The sequence below is a fragment of the Canis lupus genome, chromosome 35 (assembly GCF_048164855.1).
Source record: "Canis lupus baileyi chromosome 35, mCanLup2.hap1, whole genome shotgun sequence".
NCBI classification, from domain to species: domain Eukaryota; kingdom Metazoa; phylum Chordata; class Mammalia; order Carnivora; family Canidae; genus Canis; species Canis lupus.
The window spans coordinates 585188-600994 of NC_132872.1; the positions used below are offsets into that span (position 1 = coordinate 585188).

Below are 15807 nucleotides of genomic sequence, written 5' to 3' on the forward strand. Positions count from 1 at the left end.
CCAAACCCTTCCCAGCCCCAGCCCAAGATGGCAAAGGCTCAGAGGCAGCTGCGCCGAGCCAGTAGGGCGCACGTCTGTGCGGCGCGGTCGTTTGCAGACTTAGCTATTAAAGGCTTTATAAGCACTTCAGCGGGGGAGGGAGGGGGGAGTGCGTAAAGGGGTGTTTGTTTCTGGTGATCCTGAGCGCATGAGCCCTACAAACAGGCCAGACTCCTCCAGCAGCTGCAGGGGCCTCGGTTTTCTCACTGGACGTCATGATAATTAAAGACTGAAGGCAAGAAAAATTCAATTTCATTTTGGATCTAAAAATCTTTCTGAGATTTCTTTTGAGAAGTCCAGACAATTAAGCTGATTTAAGTTTCACTGTAAAATCCTAGATCTACAAAAACATGAATTCTGGCCAACTCTATTTAAATGGGATCATGTCTTCTCCACTTATATTAGATGGGAAGGTTCCAAGCCAGGGCTTGAAGGCGCCACTGCTCTGCCTGCATTTAACCATGGTGTGAGTATCCCGGGGACCCTGGCCCTTAGGGAGCGGCGAGGGGTCCACCAGCAGACACGCAGCCTCAGGACACAGGACAGACAACGAGGAGACGGCGGGTCAGGAGGGCGGCGTCACGGTGCCAGAGCAGGTGGACGGAGGGCTTGCGGCACACCTGCTCCCATCCTCACGTGGGAGGAGCCCAGGCCCCAAGCGCAGAGCGCAGGGCCGGCCCGTAGGGCTCTGGGCTCTCAGCTCGGTGCTCCCTCCATCGCCCTCCAGGTGTGAAGCCAAGAACCCCGAACTAAGATCCACCTTGTATCAAGGTGAGGGAATGAGGCCCGGAGGCCACTATGAGCTCAAGTGGCAAATGTGTGCCCGAGGCCTCCCCTCCTGTTCCCGGCAGAGTGCGAGGCTCCGCTGTGTAGGGGCGGCAGCCTGGGGAGTGTGATGTAAGGCTGAACAGCCCACAAGGCCCGGAGTTATCAGGCCACTCAGAGGTCTTGCAGGAATTTCCTGTTATGTGATCTGCGTCTTGCAAATAGTCACAAGCAAGCGAGCTGTCACTCCCCGCTCTCTTAGGGGAAGTGCAGGCTCCTGGGTCACTCGTCTCCAAAGACGGCCCGGCTCCAGGAACGTCTGCAGGGAGCTGGCAGGAGGCTCTGCTCTGAGAACAAAGAGGGCAGCGTGGGCTCTGCTGCTGCTGCGTGGGCTCTGGCTCCACCGGAGGAGGATCCTCGGGGACGTGGAGCTCTCTGGACCCAGAACCACGGGTCTAGTTTTTAGCAAAGGCTTGTAGGGACTTCTGCTTTTCCTTTCCCTTGTTTCAGCTGTAAGACCTGCAGTGCACGCAGGAGAGTGTGTGTAACCGTGTGCACGGCCCCCAGGTGGAGAACTAACGACACTGAGGCGCCCCAGAGGCAATGTGTACCCGAGGCCTGCCCCCTCCCTGCCCTCACCCCGCAGAGGGAGCGCCGTGCCGGCCCAGGGGCCCATCGCTGCCACGTGGGGTGCACCTAAGGGCCACGTTTAGCTGTGTCTGGCAGGGCGTGAGGCTGCCCCTGGCTCGTTTTTGCATTTGTACGGCACCCAGCTGGACAAACGTATTTTATGGGCCCGTCCTCTTAGCTACGGACATTCAAGTCATTCTCAGTTGTTGCCTACGGCGCACGACGCTGCAGCGGATACCCCCCGACCACGTCTCCCGGCTCTCAGGCGCCGGGGTTTCTCGGGCGCGCACGTCAGGCCACAAAGCACTGCGTCATGCATGATGCGTTCTCCTCTGCGACCAGGCATCGAAGAGCTGCGCGGCTTTCCCTCCTTCTGAGACAGAACCTGCTCTGCTCGCACGGGGCGGGGGGCGGGGGGGTGACCGGTGACTGAGGCAGGACACCTGGCTCCTCGTCAGCCCGGCAAGTCAGAGCTCCAGCCTGACACGGCCCTTACCAGGGAAAGCCCGAGATCTCAAAACTGAGCTTAACCAGAGTCAACAACCAAAACAGCCCGGCTTTCTACAGGAAAAGTCTTACAAATTCCCCCAAGAGGACGAGGCGGCCTCACGGCTGCGGGGACCACCTGCCCGCACCACTGTCTGCAGCAAGTACAGGTGCGTCCGCTCGCCCACAGGTTTAAGCGAACTCCGCCTACCAATAAATCCCGCTTTGCCGTGGGCAGCAGGACACGGGAGGCGAGGGGGGGCGGCCCGGGCCCTCACGGCGGCCACGTACCTGTACACCGGCTGCATCTCTCTCGCTATGCCGATGACGGCGCCCGGCAGGAAACTGTCAAACTCCTCAAACAATTCCCGGATGTTGGTCTTGTACTTCAGGTCTAGGTCCAGCTGAATTATCCGCAGGATCTCTGGAGGAAAGATAAAGAAAATGAGAGCCAGACACACATCCTGGGAGGCTCCACCACGGGCAGAAAATGAGGGAAGGCTGCAGAGACAGGTACGGGATCGCTCCCGCCGTCACTGCACGATGCACAGTCGTCGCTGGACACCAAGGCCCGTCATCCGCCAGCGACCCACCCCGCTCCAAGTGTCCGTAAACAACTGCCCACCTTTCCTTCCACCGGCAGACAGGCCTTGGGTTCCTGACCCGGTGGCCCCATGCTCCGTGTCAGGCCCGCTGTCCGCACAATACGCTCCAGGGCCGCCCCACGGAAAGCCCAAGGCACACGGGGCTCCTCCTTGGGGCACAGGCAACCCCATAGGACAGAGGGCCGGCAACCCCCCACTCAGACTTTCTCCAGCCTACGTGTGCGTGTAGCCTGGATGCCACCAGGACAGCTGAAAGGCCCCGGACACGGCTAGGTCCCCATCCCACGACGGAGAGACGGCGTGGCTCTAATCAGACAGACGGAGCCTCAGCATCACCCGTTTGCCCCTGTCGCCTGCAGACTCAGGGTGAGGAGGGAGGGGGAGGCACTGGCTCTGTCCGTCCCCCGCAAGCCTGACTCCGCTCTGGAGTGGCAGTGCTGGGGCCCAGCTGCCCGGGGCGTCCCCCACCAGCAATGACACGCGGCTGCCTGGACGCAAGGAGACAGGCCCTAGTGCGGACGTGAAAAGGGAGGGGCTCCGGGGGCTCCAGGGAGGGGGCGCTCAGGGTCAAATGATGCCGGAGACCAAGGAGGGGGCCCAAGGTGGGGATCAGGGGCTCTGGGGGCTCCAGGGAGGGGGCGCTCAGGGTCAAATGATGCTGGAGACCAAGGAGGGGGCCCAAGGTGGGGATCGGGACACGCGGGTGCAAGGTCCAGCTCTGCTGCTGCTGAGCTCTGTGACCCTGGGAGAACGGCTCCTCTAAACCGTAGCTGCCTCATTTGTCAAAGTGGGGGGTGATACGATGGGCCTCCGGGGCCCCACGTCAGGCAGATGACAGGACAGGCGGGCAGCGTCCCGTATTCAGGCTGCAGGGCCCCGCGGGAATCCAGGGTTTGGAGAGCAGGGGCATCACTGACGCTGGAGGTAGTCAGGGGAGGCTTCCTGGAGGAGGAAGACATATGGGCAGGGACAGACAGATGAGGCCAGAGACCACCACCGGCCCCCGACGTGAGGCTCCGCCCGTGTCCTGAGAGGACAGCTGCCCACGGAGGCCCTGTGAGGACGGGGACCGTGTCTGTGGCACCTCGGCCTCCACCCACTCATACGCAGGCTTGGCAGTCGGTCAACGCGCAGGAATGTGTGTGGAATTCAATAGGCCCCCTCTCAATGAGCTTAGGAAGAAATCACAGCTTACGATTCCAGAAACACTGATTCATCTGTTCTTGTTCTCTTTTCCTTTGTGGCACAGCTGACGTCTGACCTGAGTGTTTTGAAAATAATCAGTGACGCTTGGCGAGAACGCAGCACCCAGGCCAGGGGAAAGGGTGGGGGTGCCAGACGCAGGCTTCCCGGGCCCCGCGGGAAGGGGCTGCAGGAGGTGGGCCGCCCACCGCGTGGACCCTGCCGCCTGCCTGCACCCACACCCCGTCCAGCAAAGCCGCTGCTCTCCCCCACCAAGCACAGCACCCAGCACTGCACCGAGGAGCCAGGGAGGTGAGGCCTCGGGGCCCCTGCAGTGGCTCGGCTGTCCCCCGGAAAGCTGCCCTGCACCAGCAGTGCAGGATGGGGGCAGCTTACAGGGCAGGGCCTCGGGCCCCCGCTGCTCTCAGAGGCGACCCTGCGAGGACCACCCACACCGTGTCCCAGGAGACGACGTGGGAACGAGAGTCCTAGCGCTCGAGAGGTCACGGTGGGGAGGCCCCGTGGCACACGCACCACCTGCAGTCACCGTTTTCCTCCCGGCTGCTCTGGTGCAGGGTGGAGCAGAGCTCCAATGAGACAGGGCCGGGGGCACTGCCATCCCGTCGTCCCGGGGTGAGGAACCCCATCATCGCAGGTTCTGTCGGTGAAGGGGGCGGAGGGGACAAAGGCCAAGAGAGGGGAGGCCTCGAAGAGGGACCGACGGGGCTATGGGAGGAGGGGTAGGTTGTCGTCCTGGCCCTGGGGGGACACCGTCGATGGCAGCAACGACAGCCGCAGGGAAGCACCCTCTGTGAGTGGGAGTGCCCGGCACGCACAGGCACCAGCTCAGTTCTCATTAACCACCTGAAGATGCGGAGTTGTTCTGACGTCCAGATGAAGAAACAGGCTTAGAAGAGTCAAAAACAATAGTCCGAGGCCCTGCGATAAATCAGCTGGGGCTGGGACCTGAACCTGGGTCAGCTTCGCCTGAAAGCCCAGCACGTCGTGTCTGGAGGCCCGGCATCTGCTCCGAGCAGAGAGAAGCTCCAGGGACGCGGGTCCGGCTCCCCAGGGACGCGGGTCCGGCTCCCCTGCCGCCCGCGCAGGCCCGCACAGCAGTGCCCAGGACCTTGACACACGGCAGAGCGACGAGCTGGCCACAGTGTGAGACTTAAGGCCGTCCCCACACGCAGTTCCGGGGATGCATAGAGACTCCGGGTGATGGGGAGGCCCGTCGTCAGCCTCCCTTGAGAGCCTGCCGTGTGCCACGCGCACTCCCCGGGCTCTGAGGTCACAGGAGTCCGACCTGCTGTACAAGGAGCAGCCCGAAGGCCTGGACGGGCCCTGCCCCGTGGCCCGCGTGTCCCCCGCCACAGGAGCGCTCCTCGAGGACGGGGACGCACAGGAGGGCAGAGCTCAGGCACGGCTCCTGCAGAGGCCAGTCCCTTCCTCTGCGCAGAGCCCTGGCCTCGCCCTGGCCTCGCCTTAAGAAGCCCATCGGTCAGTCTGAGCACCGCCCTGCCCCTTGGGGACTGGCCGGGAGCAAAGCTGGACACGCCCGGGAATCCGGAGCCTTTTACCGTTTCACAACTCCCCACTTATAAAGTAGCTGCTTCTGCTACGAGTCGCTGCTGCTCCAAGACGGACTCCACGGAATGAGGTGAACTGGAAGGAGAAAGACAGCGGCTGCCCTCGAACGGACGTCTTCACGGCGGAGGGAGGGCCGGGCCCGGGGACACTGGCTTCTGCTCTGAGAGCCCGACCTGCGGCGCTGCACGGGCCTCTGTCCAGACGCTTACTCTGCTCTGTGACTGTGAAGATGCCAGGCTGTGACGGTCGCCGCGGGAGAGAGGGACATGCCTACGAGGAAGGCTGGAACGGCGTAGGGCGAGATTCGCGTAAAGGGCCCTGTTCCTCCGGCCCCTGGCTCTCCGTGGACTACGGGGCAGGGGCGGGGGCGGCTCCCCTGAGGAGGAGACAAGGTTGGTGCATGGTAGGAAAAGCACAGGGAGGGCCCAGGAGGGGGCTGGTCGGAGGCAGCTGTAACGACAGCCCTTAGGACCACGGAGATGGAAAGAACAGATGACTCCAAAGCGAAGAGGAGATGAAATCTCTAAAGCATGGGGAAGAACGTCTCAGAAAAAGGAGCAGACGTCTACAAAACTCAAAGCAGCGGCCGGCATCCAGGCTGCGTGAACGTCTGCCGTGTCAGGATCCCAAGAGAAAATGGTAATATTAAAAAAAAAAAAAAAAAAAAAGACAAAGAGGACAGAATAATCTAGGATAACAGATCTGAAGGAAGAGCTGACCTACCCATTACACAGACGGGGAAACTGAGGTCCAAAGAAGCCGTGGGACTTGCCAGGGTCACAGTGTTGAGCTAAGTGGCAAAGCTGGTCCCAGAACTCGGGTGTCCCGACCGGCCGGCCGATGCTCTCAGGTCAGTCGGTGCCCCTCTTCCGCTACCCACGCCCACCGGGGGCCATGAACTCAAGAGCAGGAAACGCTGTGGCCCAAAGGGCTGTGCACAAGGCTCGCCCGTGGCTCATGGGGGATCCGCATCTCACACCGTGAAAACGCGAACCTGAAGACGAGCGGGAGTAGCTCAAGAAGAAAGAGGCCTCTGCGACCACATCCTTGGGCGGCTTTTGGGAAACGGCCGTCTGCATCCTCGCATTAGCATCAGGCAGGGATGCTAGGAAATGAACAGGACCAAGGACTCTTCCCACTTCCCTGACAACGCACGCTGAGCCGTACGACGTCCCAAGGGAGGCAGGAGCCAGCGGCCCGGTGCCTGCGGCAACAAGCGCGGCACCAGGAGTGAGACTGGGTGCCCCTTCCCCGCCCCGCCGCTCGGCCCCCTCCTGTTCTAGGTGGACCTAAGGACGTGGGTGCCGCTACGTCCATCGGCTGGTGACGGGCCTGTCAACCGGGCCCTCAAGCCTACCGACCGCACGGCGAGGGTGGCAGGAAGCCGGGCGTGCGTTAGGGCGTGGAGGCATCTGGGGAACACCTTCGCGCTGGCCATCGTCCCGGGAGGAGTGTGGCCGCCGCCGGCCCGGCCCCTCGGTGGACACAGGCAGGGGAGCTCCTGGCAGCGTCACCTCGTGGGGCAGCCCTCAGAGCCTCAAACGCTGCTTCCCACGTGGCACGGCGGTCTGGCAAGACCTCGGCAGGCTGAAACGGAAGACCTGCTGCGTCCCGGGACAGACCCCTCGACCCCAGGACCGGTAAACGTGCGACCGTAGGACGGGAGTCACTGATGTGGGCCGACCCCACGTGGGGAAGGACGCTGAGGACCTCGGCGGGCTTCTTGGTGGGAGACGCGGTTCCTGCCGAACGTCAACCCCAGAGGGCAGAGCCAAAGACGGTGGTGGGTACGGCCTTGCGAGGCGCCAGCCCGCTCAGCTCACCCTCCCGGGCTCCAGTTTCTAACAAGTGGCGAAAGGAAAGACGAGCCTCCAAGGGCGCGAGGAGTCCCCGGGGTTCGGGAGGGTTCGAAGCACTGGGCCACACAGCCCACGCCTCGCCCCGGCGCATCGCAACAGGCAACGCGCGCAGCCTCAGGGCGGCTGGGACTTGGCAGGTCAGCACTCCCCGTGGAAGGGCCCGCGACGGCTCCTCGCCAGCCTCCCAGGCACAGTCACAAGGCGGGTCATCTGACCACACACCACGGATGGAATTACAGCCCAGAGGGAGTAGCTGGTGACAGCCAAGAACAAACAGAAGCGGGGAGCAGCTTCCCTTCCTCGCCCCTTCCTTCTCCCGTCCCCGGAGACTATTCCTCGCGGACGCGCCTTCCACACCGGACAGACGAGGAAAGGACGGGCACGCACACGAGCCCGGGCCGGCACACGGGCTCACGCAGGCGCCTTCTTTCCCCTCCCGTCTCGCATGAGCGTCAGCTGCCCGGGGACGGACGTTTACGGCCCCTCAGGACAGCAGGCCCAGCTGTCGGTGACCGCGGGAGGGTGGGGGAGAAGGGGACGCCGTGACAGCCCGAGGTCCAGGGGGTGTCAGGGTGCTGGGGCCGGGCAGCCGCCTGGGAAGGAAGCTCCACGTCTCCCCGGCCGCCCGGGGACGGCACTGCTGCCTTCTCGCCCTCCGCGGCCTCGTACTTGCAGTCCGGGCCGCCCCGGCTTGCGGAGCCCAGGGCAACGGGGAACGGGCCCCCGTGCAGGACGGGCCCGAGGGGCAGGCCCAGCCGCAGCGGCCGGGCTCCTGCTGCCCGGGGTCTAGGCGTGCGATGGAAGCCCTGCCACCACCACGCAGACCTCAGCGGTGCCCCGACGGCGCCCGCACAGGCCCAGCTGCAGGACAGCTGGCTACCCCGGGGGACGGCTGCCACCAAGGGTCATGGTGGACCCCGGGGCCCAGGCCTGGGACAGACTCCTGGGGCTCCCCCCGCCTGCTCCGGTGCCTCCCGGGGAGCAGACACAGGGGTTTGTGGGCCAGGCCCAGGACGGGCGCTTTACACCTGCTGACATGGCCCACGAGCCCCTTCCCCGCTCACACCACCCTGGCCCCCTGGCCACCGCACGGCCGGACGCGGCAGGCGGGCTCTGCTGGCTCTCCCCCGGCTGCGGCTGTGCACATCAGCAGCCCACCCCGCCTCTGAGGGCGGACCCGGGGTCCCTGAGAATGATTCATAGGACCTGTTAGCAGCCCTGGCGAAAGGTTTGGGGGCCCAGGCTTCGAAATTAATGACCACGGTCAGCTTTACGTATTAGCCGGACAACAGATTCTTTCTCCAGCCTTCCTCGCCCCCTCTCAAAATTAAGCATAGAAAACGGAGTGTGAGCTATGGCCTGGCCCTCACATTCTTTATGACCACGGGCTCCCGTTTTGTGGACAAGGCAAAACAAACTATTATGAAACGACAGGTTTTTGTGGGTTTTTTTGTTTTGTTTGTTTGTTTTTTGTCTTCTGCAGCAGCGTAAACATGCGTTTCTTCCTTCGCCCTCCTGCCTTCGGTGACTGGTTATATAAATCATATCTTTCGGGATAGGACACAATTTATTTCCAACTTGGCTGAAGAACTTTAGGGACGTATATAATGTACAACAACACACGCAGCACCGGGTCTCCATTTTCCTCTCATCTCTCTTGCCAGCATGAAATTATAGCTCATGTACTTCTTTATGAGTCTCAATCTGCAGAGGAAACTGGGTTTTAGGTCTGGAAGTCAGAACCGCCCCCCCCTTCTCTCATTTCCATGGCAGAGATGCCCGCGCCCCCGCTGGCCTCTCTGCAGCGTGGCTCCCGGGCGGGGGGGGGGGGGGGGGGTTGCTGCTAGAGACTTTACTTTGATCTGCAAAAGCTTAAGCCCTGCTTCCTACTGGGGCACGACCACATTCTGACTCGGGCCTGGTCTCTGCTCTCCACCAGCGAGCGAGCGTCCTTCACAGGCCCGCGGGATGGCAGCTGGAGAGCCGTCCTCCCGGCGCAGAATTCACAGGTGTCTTCTGAAAGCAGCGATACGGTTACCGCTGGTCCGCCCAAACGGTCAGCAGATCAACTTTCCAAGTTGCTCGCTCTGAGGTTCTTTATTGGAGCTGCGGGGGCCCCCGGCTCCGGTTTCTAATCTCCCCTGCCCTCGCCTTAACCTCCCCCAACCACCCTCTCCCTCTTTCCCGGCATTTGAGCCCAGGCCGTATCTGTGGATCCAAGTACAATGAGGAAAACTGACGAAGGTTCTATTCCGCCGCCTGCCACCCCCACCCCCGTGCCCTGCTGGCAAGCACTCGTGCCCGGCCCTGCCAGCCTGTCGGGGCCCGTCTGCTGCCGCCCTGCCCCCTGTGCTTTGCTCAAATGACGACGGCAACCAGAGGACTGACAGCACGTGGCAATGTTCACAGTGCATTTCCCACTCACAGAACTTTCTTATGCTTTTACCTCGCTGAAACCTTGCAACGACCCTGGGGGCAGGTGCATTCGTGTGGGTTGGGTCCAGCTGCTCTAAGGGAAGATGGAAAGCAACTGGCTTGAATAACACATAAGGGCAAAGCTAAGCCGTCCAGGGATGGCAAGGCTGCTCGGTACAGCTATCAAGGTCCCGACGCCCTCTGCGCCTCCACTCTCTTCTCCTAGATCTGGTTTCCATTCTCAAGGTCACTGCATGGCGCAGGACGGCTACTGGGATCCGCTCAATTTGGCTGCATTCCAGGCAACAAGGGGAAAGAAGGGAAAAGGTCCCCTCCCCCTGCCCCCTGCACTAAGGCAGATGCTTGAAACACCCATCCTGGAGGTTCCGGATTTAGTCACATGGCCACACCTAGCTGCAAGGGAAGCTACGAAATTAATCCTTCTACCGGGCGCAGTGCTGCTCCCAAATGAATGGGATTCGCTTTATAAATGAGAAAGGAGAGAATGGACAGAGAGCAGCGGCCAGCAGCACTCCCAGGCTGGCACCAGCAACTGTCCCCACTGGACCCACGAGGAGACCGAGGCCCAAAGGATGAAGCTTAGCCCAGGTCACACAGGACCCCGTGCACGGCGCCTGACCCACGTCCACACACCCTCCCCCGTTCACCAAGTCCCCGTGCTGCAGCGGAGCCGCAGGTGTGCTCCCGCCAGCACCCGTCTGCTCGGCCCTCACCTGTTCCCTACTGGCCCACCCCGAAGAACCCCTGCCCTCCATCTGGCCTCACACTTCACTTCCAGCCTGGCTCTCCACCCTGTGCCCCAACGTGTGTCTCTTAGAATCCAGACATGGTCACTAGGAAGGTGAACCGGGCCAGAGATGGCCAGACCCCACAGAGAGCCAGAAACACCTTTCTGAGACTTATTATGCGAAGAACTACCCGTTCCCTTACCTTTTGCAGCAGGAGAGAAGAAAAAAAAAAAACGGTTTTCTAAGGTTTTCGTCTTTTCAGGAGCAGCCCCTGTGGCCCTGTGACAGCTTGCAGACGGACCTGGCCAACGGGCAAACAGCTCTTCGGGTTCCTGGTCTCCTGAGCCAGGCCTCTTGCCAAAATGTCATGTTATTTTATTGATTCTTATGCTCCATTAAAAAAAAAACTCTCTATCATCACCTATAAAATGAGGTTCCAAAGGCCAGATACTGAGTGAGGTAGTTTATGTGTTTTACCTCGTTTAATCCTTACGTGTAGGGTTTATTGTCCTCATTTTATAGGTTCCCCCACCAAGACCATCTGCGTTCCCATGCTTCCATCCCGGCTCGCCCAGGTGAAGGGAGCCCCCCGGGAGCCCGGGGCTGCTGGGTACTAAGAGCTGCCCAAGAACAGGGAGAGGTCCCAAGACTTGACTCTAACTTCCATTTAAAACACAAATCTGCCTTCCTGTGGGGCAGGGGCGTTCAAGAAACCCTCCTTCTAGCTTGTTCCCATCCCAGACCTTATGATGGAAAAGATTCTATCTACTGGACTGCACCTAAGCACTAATTAATCCATTTCCCTGCTTTAATTAAATTTTAATTTCATTTAATTAGTCCGTATTTTTTAATTAAGTAAAATTTAAGTTTTTTTGTTCTAAGTTTTAATCGAAGACATGAAATGTAATGACAAACTGACATAACTGCAGATGACAGCGAAAAAAACGGAAGCGAAACACAAAAAGAATTCAGGCTCTAAAATATTTCCGTGTGGGATCCCTGGGTGGCGCAGCGGTTTGGCGCCTGCCTTTGGCCCAGGGCGTGATCCTGGAGACCCGGGATCGAATCCCACGTCGGGCTCCCGGTGCATGGAGCCTGCTTCTCCCTCTGCCTGTGTCTCTGCCTCTCTCTCTCTCTCTCTGTGACTATCATAAATAAATAAAAATTAAAAAAAAATATATTTCCGTGTGTATTTCCTAAGAAACAAGGCCACCCTCATGATGACAGTACAACCCCCCAGGACCAGAAAAATCAACACTATACATTGCTGCCACTTAAGCCCCACTCGAAATCTGTCAATTGTCCAAAAACAAAAGGAAGATTTGTGGTTGGTCCAGGATGACGTACAGTTGTCACGTCTCTTCCGCCGTCTTTCCTCATTTTCTGTGGCCATTTGAGGAGCAGAGGCCAATATTTGGTAAAATCCCCCTCGACGGGCATCTGTCTGATGTTTTCTCGGGATGGGATTCAGGTTTTGCATCTCTGCCAAGAAGAGCTCAGAAGCAATGCTGTGTTCTTCTTGCTGGATCACAGCCGGGGGCACAGCATGTCAGTCTACCCCGTTATGGATGATGCTAACTCGGATCACGGTAAAGTTACCGTTGGGAACTGTGACAATGGCATAATGTGGGGAAACATTTCGAGACCAGGAAAAATACCTTCTTGCGGAACAAATTCTTGCCTGCTCTGGTTTAGCACCCACCCCTTAACGCTTCTCATCCGAATAAATTATTACTGTAACGGTTATCGCCAAATGGTGATTTTCCAAGGCCTTCATTCCCTCCGTGTTTATTTTTTTAATATATATATTTTTAATTTATTCATTCACAGAGAGAGAGAGAGAGAGAGGCAGAGACACAGACAGAGGGAGAAGCAGGCTCCATGCAGGGAGCCCGACGTGGGACTCCATCCCTGGTCTCCAGGATCACACCCCGGGCTGCAGGCGGCGCTAACCGCGGAGCCACCCGGGCTGCCCTCCCTCTGTGTTTATTAACTGGCATTCTACTGCAAGGAAGAACTTTCTGGCCCCCCCACTCACGGCAGGTCGTGCCAAGCAACTTCTTCCCTGGCTGGAAGGCGGGCTCTGGTGCAACCTGCCATGGGGGTGCTAGACAACGGCCCTCCTGAAAAACCTCCAGCAGCACCAGGCTAGGGGGCCCCTGCGCATCCCACAAAAGTAAGTGAAGAGAGAAACGAGCATCACGGAGAGTTTCAGAAGGGAACACCCCCACACCCACCCCGTGCACCCCGGCTTTCCCCTATTTTGTAAGACACGCAATGCCTGGGCTTGAGGAACTTTAAGGCAAGTGTGAGTAGACAGGGCACTGGGGCCGAGGCCGGGCTCCTGGGTCTGACTCTGCCCCTAAGTCCAGCCTCGGGCAAGCCGCCCCCCATCTGGGCACCAGTTCCCCTGGATGGTAAAGACAGAAGGGTTAGGACAGACGCCTTCCAAGACTCCCCGCCCTGCCACCCATGACTCTGAGCGGAGGCGGCTCCTCTCCCTCACTCAGGACCCAGCAGCTCGTGCTCACAAGAACACAAGGCCCGGAAGCTAGGCCTTGCCCTGTTGACCTCAGCCACGCCGGGCCAAGTAAGCCAGAGTCCCCTCGGTGTGCCAAGTATGTGACAGTGGGGAAAAGGGTCAGACACGGACGACGTCGTGCCGAGCCTCAGAAGTTGCAGACCCAGGAGCGTTTTCCTTATGTGTTTCCTGCTGCAGCCGCTGCCGCTGCTGTCGCCGTATTACGGCCGTTGTCCACGGCAACAGACAGTGCATATGGAAATGACGGTGATTTAGCCCCTCCTACGTGCCGCTGCAATGCTTTTAAATCTCCAGGTTTCCATTTAACAAACGTGGAAATCGAAGGTTTATAGTAGCTGAGGACTTGCCCGAGGTCACAAAGCTAATGGGCGACAGAGCAGGGATGCACGGCAGGCCTCAGTGGTGCTCGGGTCTGAGCCCCTCTGTGTCCACGCGCTCCCTTTGAATAGGTTTACCTCGAAGTCTCCACACTCGTGCCGGGTTATCTGCGGCCGACGACAGACCCCCCCAGAGTCAGCGTCATCACACAGCGTATGCTCACCCCTCACGGATCTGTGGGTCAACTGCGCTTCCCAGCAGGGCGGCTCCCACGTGGGCCTCTCTTATGGGGACAGTGAAAGAGCGGCTAAAAGGCTCAGCCAGGCTGAGGTAACAAGGCTGCCACGGACGGTCCCAGGCGGAGAGCGTACCCGAACCCCGCTCAGGGGCCCCTCTGATGACGGCAGCCGGGCCTGGGCTCCCCCGGAATGGAGTATGGAGAAAGCGGGGAAGCGGGCAGGAGGTCCCCGGGCGGCCCCGGCTTCCCGGACGCAGGCAGGCAGTGAGCCCTGTCCCGGCTCTCCCGGCAAGGCCACCCGCATCGGCGGCTCCAGGAGCCCAAGAGGCTCCCTTGTCGAGTCATGCGCCACTATTTTTACCCGGTCACTTTCTGACCATAAACCCACATTTCGAATTTCATTGTTCGGGGTGGATTAAGAAACTCAGCCTGGCCTTTCTTGTGGTTTAATTTCCTGCAAGCCTGTACGGGGGCAAGACTTGAGAATTCCTATGGAAACACGACATCTTAACCTGTTCTTGGCGGGATGGTGTCCAGGGCTTGGGCCGCCGGCTGTTGTCCAAACCCACGCTGCTCTATTCGGAAGGAGGCCTTGACCTGCCCCGTTCTCTCCTCCACTGAGGCAGACCGTTTCCCACTGTCCGTGTTTGCAGTCTGGCCACTGGAGGACTGGGTCAGGGCAAATTTATTTATGAATATTCCAGTCCGATGTCAAGAGACGAAGTCCACAGAGCACCCGTTGCGGCGTTCTTGGTGTCACGTCATTCGAGGTCAGTGACAGAAGAGCCGATGAAGCTTAAGACGACTCCCAAGTGATTTCGATCATCAAGCCGGGCACGACTCCGTGGTCACAGGAGCAGCGAACACATACCAGAAGGAAGAGGGATGTCCCTTTCCTGTGGAAGCCAGGACTCATCCTGTTTTCTTTTTAAAACCCTTTCACCCCCACATACCCCCACATGTGCATACCCTAAGCACAGCTGTGATGCCTGGCAACTTCCATTCCTTCAATATGAACGGTCTCTAAAACTCCAGGCTCTTCCCAACTGCCCCAAGCCCCTCGGCACAGGCCAAGCCACGACGTCCTGTTCAGACCTGGAGCCCCCTCTGCACCCGGAAACCCCAGAACTGCACCAAAGCTTCCTCCTGCATCTCACGAGAGGCTTGACCTGCGACAGGAGCAGCGGGAAGTCAACGCCGCTGCCGCAGACACGGCCCCAGGGGCTGACAGCGTGAGCTCAGCCGACCCCGCGCCGCACTCCAGCCACACACCGCAGCTCCGACACGCACGGCGACTTCCCTGTTCATAACGGGCGACGCCGCACTCGTTTGCTCACCCAGGAGTGTCTATTAGCCCCCGCCACGCGCCTGCCGCACCTGCCGCACCTGCTGCACCTGCCGCCGCAGACGAGCAGGGCCCCGCTTCCGTGTCACTCCCAGTCAGTAGGCGCTGCGGGGAGAAGCAAGCTGAGCAGGGGCGCGGCGGGGCAACAGGACTTGGGGGGCAAGGGAAGCTGGGACACAGAGAAGGCCTTTGGAACAAGCAGCACTTGAGCGGAGACATGAACGACGGAAAGAGAAATGGCAAGATCCAGAGGAAGAGACAGAAAGGCCGCTGATGAATAACCCGGCCTGGCCCTATCGTATCAGAGTGAAGGGGGGCTGGGGGGGCAGGGCGCTCAGGGGGCAGGCTCCAGACCCACCAAGGGCCGCCGGCAGGGCAGGACGGGGCCTGACCAAACAAGCCCCCCCGCTGCAGACCTGGCGCCTCTCTGGGCCCCCGTCCTTGGCCAGAGGTCCTGGCATCGCGTGTGACGTGCGCCCCGGGCACCTGGCTCACAGGGAGGGTGCTCCATGCTCCACTGAGAGCTCCCCCGTCTAGGGGGCCACTTCCGTCGGCAATGCACCTGTGGCCCCTCGAGGAAGGCCATACAGGGAGGGCAGAGGGACACAGACACCGTCCCCTTCCCCAGCAGCCCCTGTGGCTAAGGGCTGGTCCCGGCCTCGGCTCTCCTTTGTGCTGTCGCCAAAACAGCTGCCCGCCAACTAGGCTGGGAAAGCCACCCAAACCGGAGCATAATGAGGGTGGAAAAGAACGCTGCGGGGCCCCTTCCTCCACCCCCGCCCCGCCCACATATCTCTCCACAGGAGGAATCCGGTTAAGGTTAAGTGGTCGTCAGGAGCAGGGACGCCAGAGAAGTGGCCATAAAAGTCTCTATGCAGCCTAGCAGCCACCTGGAAAGAAGCAGGCGTGGGGGGGGGGGCAGTTAATTCATTCAACTTTCATTCAATTATTAGTCCGATATAATATCTGGCTCTCTGATTAGGCAAAGCAGAACGAGGCCTCTGCCCTGGAACTGCTCACAGCCCAGTGGTAGAGATAAAGTAA

At 59.9% G+C, this 15807-nt stretch overlaps 1 protein-coding gene across 8 annotated transcripts in view; it reads right to left on the bottom strand.

Annotated features, from left to right (window-relative positions):
- XXYLT1 (xyloside xylosyltransferase 1) overlaps positions 1–15807 on the bottom strand; it is a 235794-nt gene that overhangs the window by 155845 nt on the left and 64142 nt on the right. For all 8 annotated transcript variants that reach the window (XM_072811802.1, XM_072811803.1, XM_072811801.1 and 5 more), the window contains one exon: positions 2212–2344. In XM_072811802.1, coding sequence (XP_072667903.1) covers positions 2212–2344 — 133 coding nt within the window. The remainder of the gene's footprint in view (positions 1–2211; positions 2345–15807) is intronic.